The following is a 25,286-nucleotide window of genomic DNA, read 5'->3' on the forward strand; positions in this document are numbered from 1 at the left end:
CCAGGCTTGGGATGATAGTGAAGCGTGATGGAGTTCTGCTAAGGATATTACAAAGCGCTTACAGTCATCAAACAGCTGCATTTATGTTGTATGTTCAACACCAAGGAACATATGAATGTTCTATCAAAGGCTCCACAAATAATTTCTCAAATGGCATCCCATTAGACTTCTAAATTTCATCACCAGCCCCCTTTGGGTAAGTTTCTTAAGGATAGAACATTGCTTTGTGAATTTATTTCTCTCTAAATTAGCCACATCTGTGTTTTTCCTTCTTCCTCCCCGAAGAAAAGTACAAATTGCTTAAAGTTTTACAGCAAAGTGAAGTTTGGATCATTCTGTCTCATCAGAATAAAAAAAAAAATGTAATTTCACGGGCTACAGGTCACCTCATATTAGAGGTAAACGTTTTTTGACTGCTACCACTTGCTGTATTGACTCGCCTACTGCACAAGCACGTTGTAAAGAGCTTACAAATCACACACAAAAATATTCGGGGCAGTTTATCATTAATTTATTTGGTCTGAGAAGTTTAACTATCTCTATTTTACACTAAATGCCCAAAAGTATGTAACAAAAACCCTGTTTTTAAGTTCAGGTGTTTCAGCCACACCAACTGCTAGCAATGGAAGACTCTTTCCTCACTGTGTTTGTTTAAAGAGGTCCATAAAGACATATATATTCTTTATGGATTTTCTCCCCTTTTTCTCCCCACTTTTAGCGCGTCCAATTGCCTGATTGCGTCATGCTTCCTCTCCACCAATGCCGGCCCTGGCTCTGATTTGAGGAGAATTAAGCTAACCCACGCCCCCTCCGACACGTGGGCAGCAGCCGTATGCATTTTATCACCTACAATAGACGAGATCAGCTGCAGATCAGCTCTGTGTACTGAGAGACACACCCTGATTCACACTCTTTCCCTGCCTCTGTGCAGGCACCATCAATCAGCCAGCAGATGTCGTAATTGCATTAGTTATGAGAGAGACCCTATCCGGCTTAATGCGCCACCCCTATATGAACAACAGGCCAATCATTGTTCATGTGGTTGCTCAGCCCAGCCGGCAGGCAGAGCTGAGACTCGATACGATGTATTCGAGATCCCAGCTCAGGTGTGCCAGCGTGTGTTTCTACCGCTGTGTTTTTACCACCTGAGCGGCCAGAACACTATTTTAAAATCATCAGTGACTGACCCTACAAATGCTCCTTAAACCAAATGGACACACATCACCCCATACATTGCACAAAATCTTGCGGTGAAGCTGCTGTAAGGGAGAAAACCATCCCCTAGTTTTGGAACAGCAAGTCTGACATGCTCACCGTCAGGTGTCGACACAATTTTGGCAATATAAATAGATGCATAGCAGAAAAAAGCAGAAAGAAAATGAATAAGAGCATGTAGGAGATCCTGCTGCAAGATTAAAATGATAAATATAATACCGGCTACGGGTTGGGATTTTATAACAAGCTACATGACGATGTGTGAACATATGATGAAGAATTTGCAGCTGTCTGGCTTTCCTTTTTACAGTTCACATTAAAAAATAAAAACTCGAACCAGAAGCTTCAGCTAAAAACTTTCTCATCATTTCATCATTTTGTTGCAGTCCAAATAGAAAAAGTTTTATTGTAGTGGGCGACACACTGGCTGGTGGGTAGCACTGTCGCCTCACAGTAAGAAGGTCCTGGGTTTGATTGCCATGTGGAGTGGTCTGTGTGGAGTTTGTGTGGAATACAAAATTGACCGTGATGGTGTTCGACATTAAACCTGAACTGATGAATCATGTGTAACCTAAAACTACCTCGCCTGTCATGAATGGAACCAAGTGTAAAACATGCCATTAAAATCCTAATAAATAAATAAATTAAACAAATTCAATCTGAAGATGGCTATAGACTAGCTTTTGCAAGATAAATAGTAAAGGTAAAAAAAAATCATATAGTCCCAATCAGCTGAACATTACACCCAATTCATTATTCATGTTCCAGGTCTGCCAGTGAAAACACATTGTGCTGATAGTGGCTCAATTAAAATTTCCAGCCTTTTCTGAACTTGCAGGCCACTAGATTAATCTCATGATTAATTAAGACATGCAAAGGGCCGTATGGTTACTAATCATTCATCTACATTTTAGGAAAAAGAAGTTCCATAAAGATCAATAGGGTTGTGGAATTCAGGATTAAATAAGAATAATCAGCAACTCAGCAACAAAGTTATTTATAAATGTGTGTTAATTAATTCTTCATTCATCTATGAATTCTTTTTTTTAATAGCAGAAGCTCTGCAATGGACTGCCGTCCTGTCTGGGGTGTTTTACTACATTGCACCCAGTGACTGCAGGAAAACAGGACAATGATAAAGTGGGGGTTAACCATTGGCGGGGGGGGGGGGGGGGGGGGGGGTGTTCTTTGCTGAAAATTAGCCCACAATTAATGTACAAACTAAAACAGTTGTGAATTTATTTACTTATTTCATATTTATTGTCATTTTAGTTCATGTTCCTTACAAATGTATGCAAACTGTTCACATCAACATGATATGATCTGCTACTCAACAGGCTGAATAGACATTTTCATTTCATGTTTAATAGGTTATGTAAAAATATTGTAATATTTGTGTGTGTAATATTCAGGCTTTCCAATGTTTCAATTCACACTTTTTTTTTTTCCACTTACTTGACTTTGAATGCTTTCCTATCACTACCACAGACTTAACAAAAACACCCAGTTCACATAAAAATCTGATTTTTGTTCATTTTTTTCAATTTTTCCTGCAAGCTTGTGCAGGGTCATGTCGAGCCTGGCACAACCAAAAAAAATAACAAAAAAACTGATGCGAATACCAAAATACTATACTAGCGTTTTAGTCCATCACAAAACATAAAACCTTCTTACACTGGCTTAGACCCATTGGGGGGGGGGGGGGTGTTCTTTGCTGAAAATTAGCAAGAAAGAAAGAAATAAAAAAAGACAGACAGACAGAAAACAAGAAAAAAAGGAAAAGAAAGACAGACAGACTCAGAAATAAAGAAAGAAAAAAAGAAAAAGAAAGAGACAGACAGACAGAAATAAAGAAATAAAGATAAAGAAAAGACAGACAGACAAACAAAAAGACAGACAGAAAGAAAGACAGAAAAAGAAAAAAGAAAGAAAGACAAAAAAAGACAGACAGACAGACAGACAGACAGACAGACAGACAGACAGACAGACAGACAGACAGACAGACAGAGTTTCTATTGAGAATGTTCTGACTTATTTTCACGTGAATAGATGATTCCTTTCGGCTGCACCCATTAAGGGTCACCACAGCGGATCATTCATCTCTTTATTCAGTTTGGCACAGTTTTTACACCAGATGCCCTTCCTCATGCAACCCTCTTAGATATCCATTCTTGGGACCGGCACTAGGGGTGCCATGATATGTCTCCCCACCAATAGATACATTTACGTAATGCAATGTACCTTTTGTTTTTGAGAGCCCAGCCCAGTATTCAAGGCCCCAACTCAAGCTCTGATCGTAGCTGGTTCAATGATTTTCATCACAAGATTTCATAATTATAAGCATCTATAGACCCACATAGACAAACAGTGAAGACTAGAGAAAGTATATTGACCGCAGAAGAAGAGAAATAGAAATAAATACATTAAAAAGTCCAATGGAAATTTCTTCGTAATAACACAATGAGTCAAAATGGAAATTCAGTACTGATGCTATTCTTCCAGAGAGTAGGCGTCTTTCAAATCGCACGCCAGGAGCACAATGTGCAATGCGGAAAGAAGTGAAACAAGGGTTTAACCCAAGTGCTGCAGCCAAATATCTGCAGAAATATCTGCAGTAGGTTCTGTTGTGTCTATTAAAGGATAAAGTTGTATAACTGGAGAGAAGCCAAAAATGCAATGTTTCTTATTTTATACTATGGAAAGAAGCTTAATTCTTGTCACGCAAAACACTGTGAAGCATGGTGGGGGTAGCATTTGTGCTTTGAAAACATTAGTTGATGAGAAAAATGCAAAAAAATTTAGTTTTAAAGCATTTCACATGGCAACAGCAGGATGTCCAACACTGAAGCTTATTAGAAGTGTGACAATGCTTTTTTTAGGGATTTTACATTATTTTATGACATAAATTATTGTGATCTAGACTTTATAAGTTATTAATGCAGATTAGTTTTAAATTCAAAGGGTTTAGAATTGATTGATTCCTTGATTGATTGATTGATTGCAATGTTGACATTTCTATAGACTGGCATATTTATTGATGGGGCATACAAAGTCATTGTTAGTGCTTCTGTGATACACATTTTGTCTATACGATTTTTTTTTTTTTTTCAGGAAAGTACAGAATCAAGCGGGACAGTGGCTCGGTGGGTAGCACTGTCGCCTCACAGCAAAAAGGTCCTGGGTTTGATCCCCAGCCGGGGCGGTCCAGGTCTTTTCTGTGCGGAGTTTGCATGTTCTCCCCGTGTCTGTGTGGGTTTCCTCTGGGAGCTCCGGTTTCCTCCCACAGTCCAAAAACATGCAAGAGACACTGAATTGCTCTATAGGTGAATGGGTGTGTGTGTGTATGTGTGTGATTGTGTGTCTTTGTGTGTGCCCTGCGATGAACTGGCATCCCGTCCGGGGTGTTACTGTGTGCCTTGCGCCCATTGAAAAACTTGGATAGGCTATAGCACCAGAACCCACCCCACCCTAAGAAGGTGATTGAAAGTACAGAATCTACCTGGCAGATATTACATAAATATATTACAGATATGACATATCACATAAAAAGTGCTTTTAACTACATTTATGTATATGTATAAGTGGATGTTTATAAAACTGAACTTAACAAAAGCATTAACCATTTCACAAGTTACTTACTGAACCTGACAAGTAATCCTGTCACAACATCTGAGCACAAGAACCAGTGAGAAACATGCCAAGGACGTGAACATACCACATTCTTTTGTCACAGTGGATCTGTGAAACATCTGCACCAAAAGGTGTCAGATTAAAAATCATTTTTACATGAGCCATGTTTGAACTGCCAGTTGATAAATGTAATATAGAAGTCTTTGATCAAAACCACATTTGTACTAAGGCCTGTTTTTCTCCCCTGCACTGAATTTTCAGAGAAGTACATTAGTTAGCCTTGTACTGTGTAGAAAACTTGCTTATAATGGACTTCAATGCCACTTCTATCTCGCATGATGAAATTTCAGCTCTTATTGTTCTATCATTAATGCTTGGCCTTCACTTAGGCATGGCCTTGATAAAAGCATTGAACTGTGCCATGGTGAATAATTAAGCAATCAAGCCACACTCGTCTCGCTGCAGCGGCTTTAGAAATGCACAATGTGCCGCCATTCACACTGAAGAATGTGAACAAGGTTCCGTAAATCAAGTACAAACCAATAAGTAAACTGAACTAAACTCCAAAGGTAATATTCACTGGTGTGGGGAAATTATTGAATATATCCTGAACTATTACAAAATGTACCTTTAAACTGCTATAGTGTTTAAATTAGCTTCTCTACATGAATGCCAGCCATTCCATTCCAGTGTCTGGTGAATTCCAGCACAGGCACACCTCATTTTACTTAATGAGGTACTGATCAAATGATCACCAGAGCTCACTTAATAAGGGAAAGTATACACAACACTTATCTGGCAACCAGCTGGGTGTGAAAAACAGAGCAAGAAATACTTCAAAAGTAACTATTGATAAAGCCAAAAGAGTGGAAAAGAAAATCAGGCTTTACTGGCAGTTTATAAGTAGAAGGTCATTTTAGGTTTAGGTTTATAAGTAAAGCAGCAGACATTGGGTACAACGTTGCTACAGGATGACCATTAACTCATTTAAATGTCACTCAACAACCGTAAGATGACATCATTGACCTTCCAAAAAAGTTGGGACCTTAACAGGCTCACAAGAACACGGCCATGAAAAGCTAGAAAATAGCCCTTCACCAATAAAAAGCAAAGAGTTTGGCTGAGGAAAAGACCATACAAATTACACTGTACAGAACTGGAATAAGATCATCTTTTCTAATTAGTCTAATTTTCAACTTGGCTCAACATGTCTAATGATTAGACACAGACCTAAAGAAGCCTGTAAGTCAGCGTCTCACATCTACTGTAAAATTTGGTAGAGAACTGGTGCTTCAATCAAGTCGTGGATGGAGGATCTGCAGATCAAGACCCTGTCATTGGCTGCCCAATCTCCAGTCCTGAACCCCACTGATATGTAATAAGGGGAAGTTGGCTGGTCACAAGTACGACTGAATTTTTTTTGTGTCAACAACAATGTGAAAGGCTGCAGTAGAACGTGCAAAGATGCATACATGCTGAGAGTATAAAGCCTTACTAAAACAGTAGTACTTGAACCTGTTTTCTTTGCACTACGAGGTCTGAAAACACTGCGTCAAAGAAAAACATAAGCCAGTAATGTCACTTAAAGCCATTTCCATGTTAAGATTTATAGTGAAAAAATTATAAAAATCAAGTGAAAGAGCTTCTGTAGTGCAACAGCAGTTTGCCAATTTGGCCTGGATGGTTAACTTTAATCCAGGAACCAGCAAAAACATGCTTGTGGTCAGATAAAACAAAGACTGAGTCATTTACGCACAATGAGGTTTGTTCGGAAAAAAATAAATGAATAAATGGCATTCAAACCCAACAACACTGTCCTACTGTATTCATGGTAATATGGTGCAGGGCTCTAGGGCTGTTTTCAGGCATATTCGTGTGGCAGAAATCCAACAGCTTTGATCAAAGATAATTGATTTACCTTTGTTCTCTGAAGGTGTTATTGATTAGAGTCAAACCAACGTTATTTTAAATGGGCAAAGAGAAGTCACCAGCTCTACTCAATCACAATTATCAATAAGGAATTATGAGGCTGTTAGGAGGCTGCCAGTTAACAAAAGCTAACTGACATTCAGTTAAATGTGTAGAAATCTGAATAAACTCAGGTTGCTGTATTTTTAATATTGACCCAGCATATTTTTAGAAAGCCCACAATTAATGTACAAACTAAAACAGTTGTGAATTTATTTACTTATTTCATATTTATTGTCCTTTTAGTTCATGTTCCTTACAAATGTATGCAAACTGTTCACATCAACATGATATGATCTGCTACTCAACAGGCTGAATAGACATTTTAATTTCATGTTTAATAGGTTATGTAAAAAACATATTAAAAGTAGTCAGTGTGTGTAATATTCAGGCTTTCCAATGTTTCAATTCACACTTTTTTTTTTTTCCACTTACTTGACTTTGAATGCTTTCCTATCACTACCACAGACTTAACAAAAACACCCAGTTCACATAAAAATCTGATTTTTGTTCATTTTTTCAATTTTTCCCAGCAGGTATAGCTTGTGCAGGGTCATGTCGAGCCTGGCACAACCAAAAAAAAGAACAAATAAACTGACGCAAATACCAAAATACTATACTAGCGTTTTAGTCCATCACAAAACATAAAACCTTCTTACACTGGCTTAGACCCATTGGCATTTTTAGGAATATGATCCTCTGCACGGTTTTTAGAAGATGGGAGATAAACCTGTAGCACCATACTACTCTAATAACAACAATAATACATAATACAGCTTTAAACTAAACGTTTGATGAGAAGAAAACAGATGAAAACTTCTCTAGTCAGTCTCACTAATAAACTGGTCTACTGCACGTTTTAATTAAGTGCCTGTCAAGAAGGTAATAAATGATACAAAGAATAGTCTAGAAGTGTCTGAATTCTCAAGAACACACTGTTCAAGCATGTACAGTACTTTTAAATTGACACGTAGGGTCTAAAAGGTAAACATGGTCAATACAGTTCAATACATTTCCATTAGTGGCAAACATATACTACATGAAATCACATAAAATTATAATAAATAAAGCTGAACCAAAGTTGGATAAGGACATTTTAAGTCTAAAAGTTCATAAACTTACACCGATCAGCCATAACATTAAAACCACCTCCTTGTTTCTACACTCACTGTCCATTTTATCAGCTCCACTTACCATATAGAAGCACTTTGCAGTGCTGAGAATGATCCACCACCTAAATAATACCTGCTCTGTGGTGGTCCTGTGGGGGTCCTGACCATTGAAGAATAGAGTAAAAAGAAGGTTAAAAAAAAGTATGCAGAGAAATTGAGACTTCTTGCTCAGGAGCCCAAAAATGGCAAACTGGTGCTATTGGGGCTTGAACCAGTGACCTTCCAAATGACTAGTTCAGTACCTTATTCACTGTTCTACCACTATTCCAATCATAGATTTTATAAATTAGTGGGAACAGGGGAAGTGCCTACATGAAGTCATGGTTTTATAAGTTCTGAATGGGATGGTGGATGGTTCTCCATATTACAGCCCATAGTGTTGGTTTGTTTATTTGTTTGTTTATTAGGATTTTAACGTCATGTTTTACACTTTGGTTACATTCATGACAGGAACGGTAGTTACTCATTACACAAGATTCATCAGTTCACACAAGGTTATATCAAACACAGTCATGGACAATTTATTGTCTCCAGTTCACCTCACTTGCATGTCTTTGGACTGTGGGAGGAAACCGGAGCACCCGGAGGAAACCTACGCGGACACGGGGAGAACATGCAAACTCCACATAGAAAGGACCCGGACCGCCCCACCTGGGGATCGAACCCAGGACCTTCTTGCTGTGAGGCGACAGTGCTACCCACTTAGCCATCGTGCCGCCCGCCCATAGTGTTGTAATAAAATGTCCAGTATGTGTGTTGTCTCTTTACTTTATGGAAACAGTTGACTGTATTTTCCATAATGTGGGATGGAAATGTTTGGGGCTGCAGTTTACAACCTTGTATTAAAGGTTGTTCAGAACCATAAATTGTGCAGATTGTTTTTCGTTTCTGCTGGAACGGGCAGTAAAATAACACTGGAGAAATTTATGCTTGGTTTTTACTAACATACAGCACCTGTTTATTCCATCGACGGCTCACATTTAAATCTGCCACTTGTGAGATTACAGCTCCCCAAAGTGCACCACGGCACAGTAGATACCAGACAAACGTTACAATGCCATTTATAGAATTAACTTCCTTGCTTTATTTTGCTCTCCCTTGTAGTAAAACCACTTGCATCCAATAAGGTTTGTGACCTGATACCTGCTGGTAGCTTTTAAAAGGTCATTGACATAGTTGATCGAGTTGAAAAAAGCACCTCACTATACACAGCTACTAACATTTCACATTGCAGTTTTTCCCTTTGAGCTGCAAGTAAGCAAGGCAACTTGGACCTGATTTTAGACGAGAGGAACAAAAACTCGGTCTGAGTGTCTAAACACCACAGTCATAAAGTGCAAATCGAGCAAACGAGTCTGGCATCTTTTCAGTCCATGTGTAGCAAATATCAGTCATTTAAGTTGAAAGGCACTGGATGCAAGGTCAAGCAAAAAGTGATCTTAATCACGGCACAATGTAAGACTGTATGTAAGTAGAGCAATTCCAGGAAAGTCGGTAAAATCCTCAGAAGCTGATAGTTGGGTTGGAAAATAGCTCTGACCAGTTCTGCTCATTAATGCTATAAAGCGGCCCTTAATGATTACAAGAATAGATTGCAGACTTATTATAAAAGACACCGCTAACATCCAGAACGGTCTCTGAACTGCGAAACCAAGAAGTTTTGGACCTGAATGAGCGTAGTCAGAAAATCACAAGGTATGAAAAACAATTATTATCCTGGCAACTTTTTTTAGATTTTAGATTGGTAGCCCATGTACGAGGAGTCTCTGCATATTATATAGTATATATATATTGGTTGGAAACGGTGAGGGTTGGAGGAAAAGTAATCGGTCGTGTCTGAGAGACGCTTATAGTCCAGATTTAGCGCCATTTGATTTCCATCTTTTTGGACGCTCAAAGAAGCTTTAAGGGGAAGAAGATTTTCGTGATGATGATGTGAAATCAGCAGCACATTAGTGGCTACACTTTTTTGCTGATGGCATTAAAAAGTTGAGAAGTTGACGCTGAGAAAAATGCATCGGAAGGTGACGATGTAGAAAAGTGATGTCATTAGTTTTAGAATTTCTTAATAAATAGTTTAAAAAGTGTGGGAACTTTTTGAAAACCACTCGTATTTATATATATTAATTCATGCGTTCACTTATTTTCTTATCCGCTTATCCAATTATGGTCGCGGGGAGGTGCTGGAGCCTATCCCAGCTTTTCAATGGGCGCAAGGCACACAGTAACACCCTGGACGGGACGCCAGTCCATCGCAAGGCATACACACAAATACACAAATACACAAATACACAAATACACACACACACACACACACACACACACACACACACACACACACCCATTCCTTTACCGTGCCACCCTATGTTTATTTATGAATATATATATATATAATTTTTTTCTTTTCATAAGACCTTTGTCTCTTTAAAGCTCTGATACATTTTAATAACAATAAAATTCATAATGAAACATACAAATACATTTTCATTTCATGCTATTTTATTGCACAGTGAAGAAAGATGCATCTGTAATCCAATTGAGAAAAGCAATAACATAAGCTGTACATCAATGTTCATTACAGCATCCGTTTGTAAAATCTTGCCTCTCTGTGAGCCGTGACATTGTCTATTGTTTTTCAAACGAGTGAAAATGTTGCCTGCTGTGATTACTGTTGGTTGCAATCTGCTAGAGCAAGTAGCCGTCCTAACTACTTTTCATCCAGTCGTTCATTTTCCAGCTCCCTCTTTGTAAATCAACTGCCGCTTGCAGTACCCTGCTTCTGACAGGGTAGAGTCGCAGACTTGCAAAGGCCTGCTCTGACTTGAGTGCGGTCGCTGACTGCTTCTTTTTAAGAGCTGGCAATGAGTTCCCACACAGAACCATATCCTGTACTGAAAGTCACGCTACACTTTATGTGAATCCCACACCACTCGTGTTAGCGTCTTGACGAGCATATTGCAGCAGCAGTAAGAAAAAACCCCAACCAACCTTCCATCCTTTAGACACAGCCAATTGTGTCTGCTGGATGCCTGGCTAGATCGGTAGCACTGCATTGGATCGCTGGTGCATTGGATCGCTGCAACACCCAGCAACCAGTGCCCATTTATTCATCTAGTATTTACATTTAAGACCAACCCAGCAGCCATTATGTTTTTGTTTTCTTACTGGGCCAAGTCTGATCAAGTTGGACAGGGTAGGAGTGCAGAAATATTACTGATTCAAATGTGCCTTTTTTAACACTCAACTTTCAAGAAGAGGAACAGTGTCACTGTTTTTTTGTAAAATGCCCTAAATACGGGCTTTCAGTTTGTGGAGCATAAGCACCTGCCAAAGAGGACACACGATGATAAAATATTTAAGATCAAACACATACACTATATTTTTATAAGTATGCGAACACCCTTTAATCAGTGAGTTCAGGATTTTCAGCTACACTTTTTCAGCATGATTAATTTGGCATGAACGAACTCCATTGGCCTGCACAGAGCCTTGACCTCAGACTCAATAAAAAAACCTTTGGGATTAACTGAAATGGGGGCACTCAGACAGGCCCACTGGAATCCCACTGTTGCTATTGCCCTGTTCGAAGAATATAATAAATATAATACTTTACTGTATATGACACCAACATCGAAACCAACAATTTAACTTTATTTAGTAGTTTTGCTATTTACAGTGTATCACAAAAGTGAGTACACCCCTCACATTTCTGCAGATATTTAAGTATATCTTTTCATGGGACAACACTGACAAAATGACACTTTGACACAATGAAAAGTAGTCTGTGTGCAGCTTATATAACAGTGTAAATTTATTCTTCCCTCAAAATAACTCAATATACAGCCATTAATGTCTAAACCACCGGCAACAAAAGTGAGTACACCCCTTAGTGAAAGTTCCTGAAGTGTCAATATTTTGTGTGGCCACCATTATTTCCCAGAACTGCCTTAACTCTCCTGGGCATGGAGTTTACCAGAGCTTCACAGGTTGCCACTGGAATGCTTTTCCACTCCTCCATGACGACATCACGGAGCTGGCGGATATTCGAGACTTTGCGCTCCTCCACCTTCCGCTTGAGGATGCCCCAAAGATGTTCTATTGGGTTTAGGTCTGGAGACATGCTTGGCCAGTCCATCACCTTTACCCTCAGCCTCTTCAGTAAAGCAGTGGTCGTCTTAGAGGTGTGTTTGGGGTCATTATCATGCTGGAACACTGCCCTGCGACCCAGTTTCCGGAGGGAGGGGATCATGCTCTGCTTCAGTATTTCACAGTACATATTGGAGTTCATGTGTCCCTCAATGAAATGTAACTCCCCAACACCTGCTGCACTCATGCAGCCCCAGACCATGGCATTCCCACCACCATGCTTGACTGTAGGCATGACGCACTTATCTTTGTACTCCTCACCTGATTGCCGCCACACATGCTTGAGACCATCTGAACCAAACAAATTAATCTTGGTCTCATCAGACCATAGGACATGGTTCCAGTAATCCATGTCCTTTGTTGACATGTCTTCAGCAAACTGTTTGCGGGCTTTCTTGTGTAGAGACTTCAGAAGAGGCTTCCTTCTGGGGTGACAGCCATGCAGACCAATTTGATGTAGTGTGCGGCGTATGGTCTGAGCACTGACAGGCTGACCCCCCACCTTTTCAATCTCTGCAGCAATGCTGACAGCACTCCTGCACCTATCTTTCAAAGACAGCAGTTGGATGTGACGCTGAGCACGTGCACTCAGCTTCTTTGGACGACCAACGCGAGGTCTGTTCTGAGTGGACCCTGCTCTTTTAAAACGCTGGATAATCTTGGCCACTGTGCTGCAGCTCAGTTTCAGGGTGTTGGCAATCTTCTTGTAGCCTTGGCCATCTTCATGTAGCGCAACAATTCGTCTTTTAAGATCCTCAGAGAGTTCTTTGCCATGAGGTGCCATGTTGGAACTTTCAGTGACCAGTATGAGAGAGTGTGAGAGCTGTACTACACACCTGCTCCCTATGCACACCTGAGACCTAGTAACACTAACAAATCACATGACATTTTGAAGGGAAAATGACAAGCAGTGCTCAATTTGGACATTTAGGGGTGTAGTCTCTTAGGGGTGTACTCACTTTTGTTGCCGGTGGTTTAGACATTAATGGCTGTATATTGAGTTATTTTGAGGGAAGAGTAAATTTACACTGTTATATAAGCTGCACACAGACTACTTTTCATTGTGTCAAAGTGTCATTTTGTCAGTGTTGTCCCATGAAAAGATATACTTAAATATCTGCAGAAATGTGAGGGGTGTACTCACTTTTGTGATACACTGTACATCAGTATATTGGACACTTGATGGCCAGAAGTGTGTAGATACTTATGATTTAGTTGGAAATCCATTCCAATACCATGGGCATTAGAATCCCCCTCCACTTCTATAGGAAGGCTTTTCACATGTTTTCTGCCTCTTCAGAGTATCGGTGTGGTCAGGCACAAAAAAGCCTAACTCACAATTAATGTTCCAGTTCATCCCAAAGGTTTTCAATTTGGTAAAGTCCAGGGCAGCCAGTGTGCCTCCATGGACCTTACTTTGTGCAAATGGACACTGTGATTCTGGAACAGATGATTTAATATTATTGATTTTATAAGCCTGTTAGAAACAGGTGTGTCTGAAACTCCTAAACTTAATCATATAAAGATGACAGTGTTCCTCCTGTAGATTATTTCTGATATAATTTTCATTATGGTTTATTGCCGTGAGCTCAAGGTCTTTGTTGGAGCTTGTCTGAGACAGGCTTTAATTACAGATAAAGACAGCTCAGACATCCCAGGAGATACACAGAAATAACTAGATCTGCTGTCAAAATCACTGAGCTTAGTTAAATATAAACCTGCCTCAGGAATTAAAGGCTAACAAATGGTTTTGTTTCACAAAAACAATATGAAGTATCTTAGTAGTTTGGCCACCATGAACCTCCATAACAACTTTACTGCACCTTAGCATAGATTTACTAAAATTACATTGTAAAGATTTGACCAGAATGTCTTCCAGTAATTGATGTTTTGATGATAGTGGTGGGGAGACTCAACTTAAAATTGCAAAAATACAACACAAGCAATTGATGATTAAGGACCTTGTCCAGGTGCCCATCACTGGTGCCTTGATGGTGTTGGGGTTTGAAACAGTAACCTTCTGATCAATAGTATTTTACCTCAACCAGTGAGCTATCCTTTCTAGATAGAGCTCTTCTTGCTTTGGGCCATACCCCTAGATCACTGTGCCAGGACAAGTACATAATCACCCATGATGTTTAACACAAGCCCATGTACACAGCAACACGCACAAAAAGACAAAGCCATCCAGATTAAAGATAATGAGATCTGTTAACTCTGACTATGCTTTGTTAGTTAATATGCTGAAACAGCTTCACATCTCAGAAATGCAAAACCAGAGAGTAAAACATGCAAGCCCACCAGTGCTGAGATTATCAACTCAAGTTCAAGCTACGCAGCAGCAGCAGACATCTGTAGCTGTGGTGATTATTATGCTACTGTATAAAAAACCTGGTCACTCTCCATGGTGCTGAAATCTGTAGCGGTCTGACCCAGGTGTTAAAAATACTCAATTTTCCTGTGTGTACGACTATAGGTGGTCGGGTGACACAGCGGTAAAGAATGCTAGTCTACTGCCGCTGAGATCCAGTGATTCAGGGTCTGAATCTCAGCGTGCTATTGGCTGGTGGGGCGTCTGTACATACATGAGTAGCTAACGTCCGTAAAGAATGGGGGCCGAAACAGCCTAGACGCCAGTGCCAGTCCCAAGCCTGGATTAAAAACAAGAGGGTTGCATCAAGAATGGCATCTGGCTTAAATCCTGTGCTATGTGGACCAGATCAGCTTTGGAGACTTAAATACAACCAAAGAAAAGAAAAAAAAAGTTATAACACCCTTGATGCAGTAGATATTCACAAAAAGCATTAACAGATATAAAGGAGGGCACTTTTCACCCATTTCCCACTGGTCTGTCATCTTTTAAACATAGACGGTTCTGTCTGTTGGTGGGCTAGCTACTTAGATAACTTAATATGTGTTTACACCTCACTAAATTGCATAGAAAGGGTTTTCATGTGTTGAACTGGAATGTTTAACTTAAGGTTAGCTGTGATTTACACAAGTAACTTGAACATCAAGCAATGTTCAGGTCTTACCCCAACCCAAACACTGCTGCATACATGTCTCTACTCAACTGCTCAGCATGTGTTTGATGCACAGCATCACAGAGCTGCATAATCCACAGCAAACATTTTGGAGGTGTGCATGCTGGCTCCTCTGTGAGTCTCTGTTAATTATCAAAGCCATTTCTGCATACTGACTAACTCCGTTGTTAGCCATGGTAAAATGATGTTAAACTGGACGTTTAACTGAACGTTAAAATCCATCTTAGTTTCTTTGACTTCAAATGGAAACAACATTGAAAGAGTAGGGTTTAATTTGTTTGTTTTATATTTTATTATTCTCTGCTTTCATTTCACTTTGTATGCAAAACTACTTACTGAAACATCAACGATACATTTCATATTGTTTTAAAAAAAGACAACTATGCTTGAAAGAGTTTAAGGTAAAAGTATTTGTAAATATGAACAAACTTAGAATTTGATGCCTGCAACACACAAGCATGTTTGATCATTTAGGAACTAAGGACACTAATTGTAGCAGTTTTATGTTGATTTTTTGCTTGATACGAGACTTAATCTGCTCAAGATTCTGTGGACTCCACTGTCTGATTATCCACTCTATGGTACACCATGCATTTTCAACAGTTGACAGAAGTGGACGGCAGGCCAGTCAAGTACAAGTGTTCTGCATCTACAAAGCCTTATGAATATAAGCAGAATGAGGCCTGACAGGCCTGAGACTTCCCAGGAAGAAACAACGTCTCCCTAAAATCCCAATATACACTTCTGCCTCAATGGTACCTTTAAACATTTGCAAGTCACCCAAAAGAACCAATGTGTTGAAAACGACAGTTATGCTTGGAAGAATTTAAGATAAAAGAAGACAACGAGCAACAAGACGGATTACTACAATTAGAGGAACAATGAACGAGCCATTAAGAAGCCTGAAGACCCAAACCGGAGACAGGATGTTCTGGAGAAACTCTATCCATATGGTTGCCAGGAGTCAGAATCGACTTGGCGGCACTTAATAATAAATGAGAGGGAGACTAAACACACCAGGCCGTTACACCATTACACCCATGTATTTTAGTCCAGCATAAATTATTCTGGAAAGAAATGATTAATTACTTATCTTGCTCGCTAACACCTCTACAGCACTATCGCAAAAACTCTACTTGATTAGAGACACATCAAATATTAATTATAGAAACCACCCAAGCACTTTCGATAGCACTAGCCATCACCAAAATTCAATCAGTGTTATCTACTTGAAAAACAAGCTAATGAGTTAAACATCAATAGAGAAATTGTCGTGTTCTTTCAACAAACACAACATCAACAAATAACTGAACCTGAAAAAACCTTAAGAAGTAATGGCTTACCTTCTAAATAAAAACAAATACACACACGTGCCTGCACATACACGTTACAGCAAATGTTGCCGTTAATGCTGTTTTACAACCTTTAAAGATTTTATACCTAATTATTTCTTTTCTTTTAATGAATGTATCTTACATGCTTTAAAAAATATCTAATCATTGGTATTTAATAAAATAATTTATAAAAGAAACTAAATAAAAAGGCTTTTGGAAGCGCAGCAGCCTATTATGCTAGCCCACCACCACATTTGCCAAACATACATATACATGATTTGTTACCATTGTTGTTACAAATGAATATTTCAGGGTTTGTTGAACAGTTCCTCTGGTGCTGTGCAGTAAAACAGGAAATGTCCTCTAATTACCTCCGTTCAGGCGTATTTTTCACACTAAAGTACTACAGATCATTACACAAAGCATGACACTGATAAAAAGAACCACAGTATTCTACCACCCATACCTCACTCACTTTCTTAACCGCTTATCCAATTAGGGTAGCGGGGGGGGGGGGTCTGGAGCCTATACCAGCTTTTCAACGGGCACAAGGCACACGGTAACACCCTGGACACAGGACACCTACACACACCCATTCACCTATAGGGCAATTCAGTCTCTCCATTTAACCTGACTGCATGTTTTTGGACTGTGGGAGGAAACCGAAGCTCCCAGAGGAAACCCACACAGACACAGGGAGAACATGCAAACTCCACACAGAAAGGACCCGGACCGCCCCGCCTGGCGATCGAAACCCAGGACCTTCTTGCTGTGAGCCACCATGCCGCCCACCACCCATATTACTAATGTGAAAAAGTAATTGCCCTCTTGTTTACTCAATTTCCATTCGAACATTTTGTAAATTGTGAAACAAGAATCTGTTCTGTGATTTGTTCAATAGCTTAAAAACTTTAACTGATAAAAGTACCAAAAAAAATTCCAATGTTTTTACTGACCAACTTTATTACATTTTATAAATATAAAGACATTTTTAATTTGATTCCTGCACTGCAGACAGGAAGACAGAGGCGTGTTTGCACTGTGTTCCATCACCTTTCCCATTAATGACACTTTTTAATTGTTTGGGAACTGAGGACACTAATTGTTGCAGTTCTGCAAGTGAAAACTTTTGCCCATTTTTGTTTAATAGGAGACTTTGTGATCGCTGTTGTCTGGTCATCATTATCTCCTCTCTATGATGCACCTTACATTTTCAACAGGAGACAGATCTGAACTGTAAGCAGACCAGTCAGGCAGATACTTTTTTAGCATAAGTCTGAAAATGGTTATACGGCTCAGAGAGCAGAGCCCTGTTGTTTGAAACAGTGGTAAACAGCCAGCTAAAGGGTATACAAGTGACAACTCATCCAGAAAAAAGAAACATCTGAGAACTGCAGAGCCTACCAACCTCAGCTAACGATGGATGGATGGAGTTTTTCTTTTCTAAAAGCCATGGTAACTCGTGGGTCATTTCATGGCAGGAGGGGCTCTGTGTCTTTGTTTCCAGACTATAAATCTGATTGTTATTTTGCCCTACGATATAGATATAGGGTTTTCATAACTTTTGCTGACAGGAATTTAAGAAGAGTGGTAATCTTTGTTAGGACTAAGGTATCTCCTATGGTGTCCGGCAAAGCACACTTCATTATTTCTTGACAGTATCTCAAACATTCTGTTTGTGTATCTTTGTTAATGTGGCACTATAAGGTCTGCTGATAGGTGCACTTTCTCACCTAATCAAGTGTGCATGTGTTAGATTTGTATACCTCAGCTAAGGTCATTGTTTATAAATACACAACATGAAAGTGGCTGAACAAAATTGGATTAATGAGAGGGTAGAAGAACTATGTAGTTAGAAATTCCTTTCTTAGTTTCAGAGTCATATGGCATTTGTGTGAATCAGCTGGTTGATCCAAAGACTTTGAATAGTATGTTCTTTTTAAAGAGTTTTTAAACTCGAACTCGTTTTCCCAACTGGCCTAACTGCACCTGGGAAAAATTGAAATATAGCATTTATCACATGAACTCGATAGAGATTTTGTGACAAGATCTCAAAAGGGCGATTTTAAACCCCAAAACAGTTGAACAACTAACAAAAGTGTTTAGTTTGAGTCACTGCAGATAAAGATACAGCAACTAGTTATTAAGTGTAGGGGTTATTGCTTTTTATATGGATGATATACACCGATTAGGCATAACATTATGACCACCTTTTGCTGCCCCATACACAACAAACTGTGATGCGCTGCACAGCTACAGTAGCTCGTCTGTTGGAATGGACTACATGGGCCAGCCATGACCCTGTTGCCGGTTTATCACTGTTCCCTCCTTGGACCACTTCTGATAGATACAGACCACTGCAGACCGGGAACACCCCACAAGAGCTGCAGCTTTGAAGATGCTCTGACCCAGTCATCTAGCCATCACAATTTGGCACTTGTCAAACTTGCTCAAATCCTTACGCTCGCCCATTTTTCCTGCTTCTAACACATCAATTTTGAGAATAAAATGTTCACCTGCTGCCTAATATATCCCACCCACTAACAGGCGACGTGATGAAGAGATAATCAGTGTTATTCACTTCACCTGTAACTGGTTATAATGTTATGCCTGGTCGGTGTAGATTACCAACAACTTAAGAACGTTAAAAAATTTAAATAACCATTTAATAAATGCATTGTGTCTTGGTCTTTTATAATACTTCTATTTAGGGGCTCTGGCACGCAGCTGTAAATTCCCAGCCCACTACTAATGAGATCTAGGGTACAAATCCCCAGCGGAGCAATAGGCCAGTCATTCGTCTGCATACAGACATGATTAGGATGGCCTGTCCAGGGTGTGTATTAAAGAAACCGGAACCACTACAACCCTGACCAGGATGAAGTGGTGGTAACACATGAAAATGAAATGAAAATCAGAGGTTGACAAAGTACAAAAATGAGTTTCCTATTTGTTGGTAATTTTTACTCACTGTAGTCTCTACTGAATGGTGCAAACAAAACATCCAGTGAGTGGAAGTTCTGCAAGTAAGAATGCCTTGTTGATAATGTCAGAGAAGGATGGACATACTGGTTTAGGCTACGGTGAGCAGAATGATATGTCAAAACACACAACAATTTTATGTTCCGCTTCTGTCAGACAAGAACATGATGTTTATGTCAAAGTCATACCCTACTATCAGAATCAAATCGAATTAATTAGACCAGATGGTGTTTGTGGTCTAATGAACATCAAAATGCATTTAAAAAACAGATGATACACACAAACACATTTTAATATAAAAGTGTCAGTTCCTGTCCATGGGCAACAACAGTAGCAGCTTCCTACATGCCTCAGGACAAATTATAAGCAACATCAGCAACTTGTCGCCTGCTAGTGTGAAAGCAAGTGAGAGAATGAATGAAGATAAAAAAATGAAGATATAAAAACCAATTATAATTTTAAACCTCTAACTTTACAAGAGATAAAGTTAGCTTCTTTTTTTTTTTTTTACTTATTTTGTTACTTTCCTGTCAATAAAGGACTAATTAAACAGTTTGCCATACTGTCCAGCTGAAAATAGCATGAACCAAAAAGAAACTTGGACTGTTAGAGTGCTCATACTGTTTGATGTATGGACACCAGACTATGTGCTTCTTGGACATCTCATTCCATAAGCATTACTACAGAGTTTGCCCCCTCTTTGGGGCTATAACAGCCTATTTTGGAAAGGCTACCTGCAAAAAAGTGTGGTGTGTTGAACCAGAATCCAGGCGGATCAGGACAGACTCTCGGGTAAGAAGTGCTGTCAGGTTTCTTTTTCTAGACTCTCTTAGTATTACAAGACCTAGCTCTTTTATCTTGACAAGGGAGTTGGTGCAAAGTACTGAATGCAATGGCAATAAAAGTGCCTGTCTGTCTATCCTCAGAGTACATTATTAGATACACATATCTGTTCTGCTTTATAGATTACACATACCGTACAGATGAACTTCGTGGTGATACAGTTACTGACTATGGCCCATCTGTTGCTCTGCAAACCTAACTAACCCTTTGCAATCAAAAGGGACCCACACAGGACTGACACTGATCAGATGTATTTTGGGCTGGTGGACAATTCAGTGCTGTGAGGATAATATAGCTCCAACCAAAATACACAAAGCCAGCAACACCTTGTGATCGGAAAGTGTCCACTGATAAAAGACTAGAGGAAAATTAACACTATTAATGCTGTGCATGAAACAAAAAAAAGAAAACAGCTCCAGTCTCTAACTGTTCACCTGCAAACAGTGACAACAGGCTAGTGTTCCTAATAAAGAGGCCAAGAAGTTTAAACAGTATTTTAAAAACCAACAACATTGTTGCACCTGGTACACTAATACCAGAACTACAATTTATGTGCCATGTTCGTGTCATTGCAGTGCTAGACATGTTTCACCATCAAAACATCATCTAGTCATTGGAGGTTCAATAAGGGTCTGAGGTTCAAGTCTCAAATCTTTGTAGCTTGGACTCTGCAAGGTGTTGGAAACACTGCATGGACTTTTTACTTAATGGTGACATCATTAAATTAAATGCAACGGATTTGTCAGCTGCGCATTCATGCTGTTCTACCATATCAGCAGGATGGTGAGGCAACCAGATTTACACTTAACTTTCTACTTAGCACAGAAACCAAGATTCATCAGACCACGAGTGGACCATTTAGTGCTGGGAGGAGAATATACAGTAGCTTCGACCAAACACCCAAACCCACTAACAGAGGACTAGAAAAAGATTAACACATTGTGCATAAAAAAGAAAACAGCTCTAGTTTCAAACTGTTCACCTGCAAATGGTGCTAACAGGGTATGTGTTCCTAATAAAGAGGCCAAGAAGTTTAAAAACCAACAACAATGTTGCACCTGGTACACTAATACCAGAACAACAATTTATGTGTCATGTTCGTGTCATTGCAGTGCTAGACATGTTTCACCATCGAAACATCATCTAGTCATTGGAGGTTCAATAAGGGTCTGAGGTTCAAGTTTCAATTCTTTGTAGGAAACACTGCTTGGACTTTTTACTTAATGGTGACATCATTAAAATAAGTGCAACCGATTTATCAGCCGCACATTCACGCTGTTGATGCCCCCATTCTACCATATCAGCAGGATGTGAGGTAACCAGATTTACACTAAACTTTCTGCATAGCACAGAAACCAAGATTCATCAGACCTGGAAATGCTTGATGGTAAATTTTCGGCAAGCCTGTGCGCAGTGTAACTTCAGAGTCCTGTTCTTGGCTACTCGGAATGAATCACAGTTAACTGTTGTTATAGACCATCTGCTTTCTGTTTTGGATTCTGAGCTGAGCTTACCATGGTTGTTAGAATTTCCTGTCAGCCCAAAACAGAAAATCTGATTATTCTTTTCTAACACCTTTTCTCAACAAGTCCTACAAACCGTGCCTCACTAAATGCTTTTTGGGGTTTTTTGTACCATTCTGTGTAAACTTTACAAACTTATGTGTATAAATTCCAGAGACTACTTCTTACTGATAAGCTCAAATCAGCTTATCCCAGTCCAAAAACACCAGTCCAGACACTGAGATGACTTTTTTTTTTTAACCTATTCTACATGTACATCACCAAAAGCTTTATGATGTGCTTGTAGGATTTTATACACTGACATGCTGGCAGATGACAGGATGAACAGGTGTTCCTAATTAAGTGGACAATATATCATGAATTGTTTACTTAAAGTGGATTTAGAAAGTGCATTTATTTTAATTACACCTGAGAATTACCCTGCAGTAGGTAGTTAATGTGCTCTGTATTGGCTTTAGGTGTGGGTGAGGGAATTGGCACCTTGTCCAGGGTTTATTCCTGCCTTGCAGTCAGTGTGTCTGGCTGGCTCCGGACCCTCAGGATGAAAAACAATGTACTTGGGATAAAGGAATGAACTATTTAATACTACCAAACGTAGCATGGTATAAAACCGTTTCATATTAGCATTTCATATTAGCTTTATCTGACTCCTTTAGCCGTTAGTTACCCACCCCCCTCCCCCCCACGCCGCCCATTCGATGTCAAACTCCATTTATACATTTTAATTTTGTTTAAAAAACACATATTATTACATTTACACTTCTAATAAGCATAAACGATACATATTACACATTAGAATGAAGAACAGCACTATTTTAACCGTTTTAAAATTAGTCTCGGAGAACCCGAAAGCCGGAGATACTCACAGTTACTGGCAGCCAGAGCTGAAGTAAAAACACTGAGCGCGGTGATAAACAACATCCCGATATCTCTGTGAAATCCCATTACTTCTAAATAATAAGATAATAGTCCGTTTAACAGCTTTAAAATACGCCCAAAACCTCTCAGCACCTTAAGCAGCTTGTGTGGAAAAATGTCAACAACGCCAAGTTTTTCTAGTCGGTTTCTCTCAGCCACACTGACACCGAGCGCGCGCTCACAAGTAAACGCTCGAGCCTTAAGCGCTCTACTTATACAGTCCAAACCTCACGCGCGCGCGCACACACACACACCTAGACGCGCGCACACGCCTCTCTCTCTTTTCCACACACATCACACTCCATCACACATCTCACTCTGTGGTGTGTGTGTGTGTGTGCAAGATCGCACAATGAGTGTTCCTCACATTTAGCTTGAGTTTTGCCCTTGTTGATCAAGAGATGCTTCTAAGTAAAATCTGAACATATTGAACACAGAACACATGGCTTACTGTCTAAATTAGGCTAAGAGGGGTCAGCATGGGCACCCTGACTGGTCCGCGGCTATGCAGCCCCATACGCAACAAACTGCATGCACTGTGTATTCTGACACATTCCCATCAGAACCAGCATTCACTTCTTCAGCAATTTGAGCCACAGTAGCTCGTCAGTTGGAACGGACCCCCACATGCATCAATGACCCTGTCGCCGGTTTACCACTGTTCCCTCCCTGGACCACTTTTGATAGATACTGACCTCTGCAGACTGGGAACACCCCACAAAACCTGCAGCTTTGGAGATGCTCTGACCCATTCGTCTAGCCATCACAATCTGGCCCTTGTCAAACTCGCTTAAATCCTTACGCTTGACCATTTTTCCTGCTTCTAACATCAACTCTGAGGATAAAATGTTCACTTGCTGCCTAATATATCCCACCCACTAACAGGTGCCGTGATGAGGAGAGAATCAGTGTTATTCACTTCACCTGTCAGTGGTCATAATGTTATGCCTAGTCGGTGTACGTCACTATAAATAAGACTACTGTCTATAACTAGTTTGTCATGTTTTGTCTTGTGTCCATATAGGATACCTTAGAGTACTATGGTTTCATTCACCTGGTAGGTGGGTTTGTTACATCAAATTAGCCTAAGGTTTAGGTTAAAAAAAATGAGTATCTTTACGATGTATTGGTGCGTTGACAACAAAGTCATTCCACCCTTTGTCTAGTGCTTCCAGGTAGGTATGGGCACCATGCCTTCAATCAATATGAATCAGTGACTAAAGGTAAATAAATGAATGAACAGATTTTTCATTTGAATTTTATTTTTTATTTCAAAAAATGGGGTGGCACGGTGGCTCAGTGGGTAGTATTGTCACCTCACAGCAAGAAGGTCCTGTGTTTGGTCCAAGTCCTTTCTGTGTGGTTTGCATGTTCTCCCCATGTCTGCGTTGGTGTCCTCCCACAGTCCAAAGATGTGCAAGTGAGGTGAATTGGAGATAAAAAATTGTCCAGGACTGTGTTTGACATTAAAACTTGTGAACTGATGAATCTTGTGTAACCAGTACCTACCTGTCCTAACATGAATGTAATCAAAAGTGTGTAAGACAAAACGTTAAAATCCTAATAAATAAATATTTTCAAAATGTCTCTATCATACACACACACACACACACACACACACACACACACACACACACACACATGACCTACCCACTCAACAGCTTTCTGTCTCATTAATGCATGTCTGACCTCCTAGTCTCCTGCTGTGTGTTGTGGGAACAGACACAGTGTCGGTCTGACTCACTGAAAAGATGACCACTCATACATTGTTTACTCAAATGAAGTGTGATAAAGCCCGTTCAAGCCAGACTTAATATATGTTATATCATATATAATACCTACTTACAGAAAAAAGTTTGTGAGCTCAGAATTTCTGCTTATGCAGGTACACTATGTTCGTATGAGGACATCCTTTCTGATTACAGAGTAGAGGTGTTATAGATACACATATTGCTAACGTGTATAAAGTAAATTACTTTTACATTTACATTTTATGCATTTTTCAGACGTTTTCATCCAAAGCAACTTACAGTACTGTGACAGTGTATACTGTCTAAGCAATTGATGGTTGAAGGTCTTGCTCAGGGGCCCAACAGTGGCAACCTGGCAGGGGTGGGGCTTGAACCAGCAACCTTTCATTTACTAGTCCAGCACCTTAACTGCCCTACAATTTATTTAAAATAAATGGTATACTTCCTAGCTTGCGGCAACGGTTAATTTATTTGAAGGTATCTATACTGTTCCAGGACTGCTTGACAAACCTATTGTGGAGAAACTTTAGTGGCTATATTAAAACAATCAAGTATATGTTATATCAGTTGATAAATATTTTTATTAAAACTAGAAACAATGCAACATTATGTTGTCAGAACCTTTTAAAATATAAAAACCTTAATGTCCATTTTTTTCATGTTTTCCACTTTTCCTCCCAATCTTGTCATGTCCAATTACCCAACTGCACTTTGCTTCCTCTCTACAGCTGCAGACCTCCACTCCTGACCGAGTAGAGTT

The 25,286-nt window shown here is 39.6% G+C and overlaps 1 protein-coding gene across 1 annotated transcript in view; it reads right to left on the reverse strand.

Moving 5' to 3' along the window:
* cntnap5l (contactin associated protein family member 5 like) overlaps window positions 1-22,894 on the reverse strand; it is a 144,858-nt gene extending 121,964 nt beyond the window's left edge. Inside the window, exon 1 of the mRNA XM_063012337.1 lies at window positions 22,724-22,894. Coding sequence (XP_062868407.1) covers window positions 22,724-22,802 — 79 coding nt within the window. The 5' untranslated portion in view covers window positions 22,803-22,894. The remainder of the gene's footprint in view (window positions 1-22,723) is intronic.
* Between the last annotated feature and the right edge of the window lie 2,392 nt (window positions 22,895-25,286).

The sequence above is a fragment of the Trichomycterus rosablanca genome, chromosome 17, assembly GCF_030014385.1.
Source record: "Trichomycterus rosablanca isolate fTriRos1 chromosome 17, fTriRos1.hap1, whole genome shotgun sequence".
NCBI lineage: Eukaryota > Metazoa > Chordata > Actinopteri > Siluriformes > Trichomycteridae > Trichomycterus > Trichomycterus rosablanca.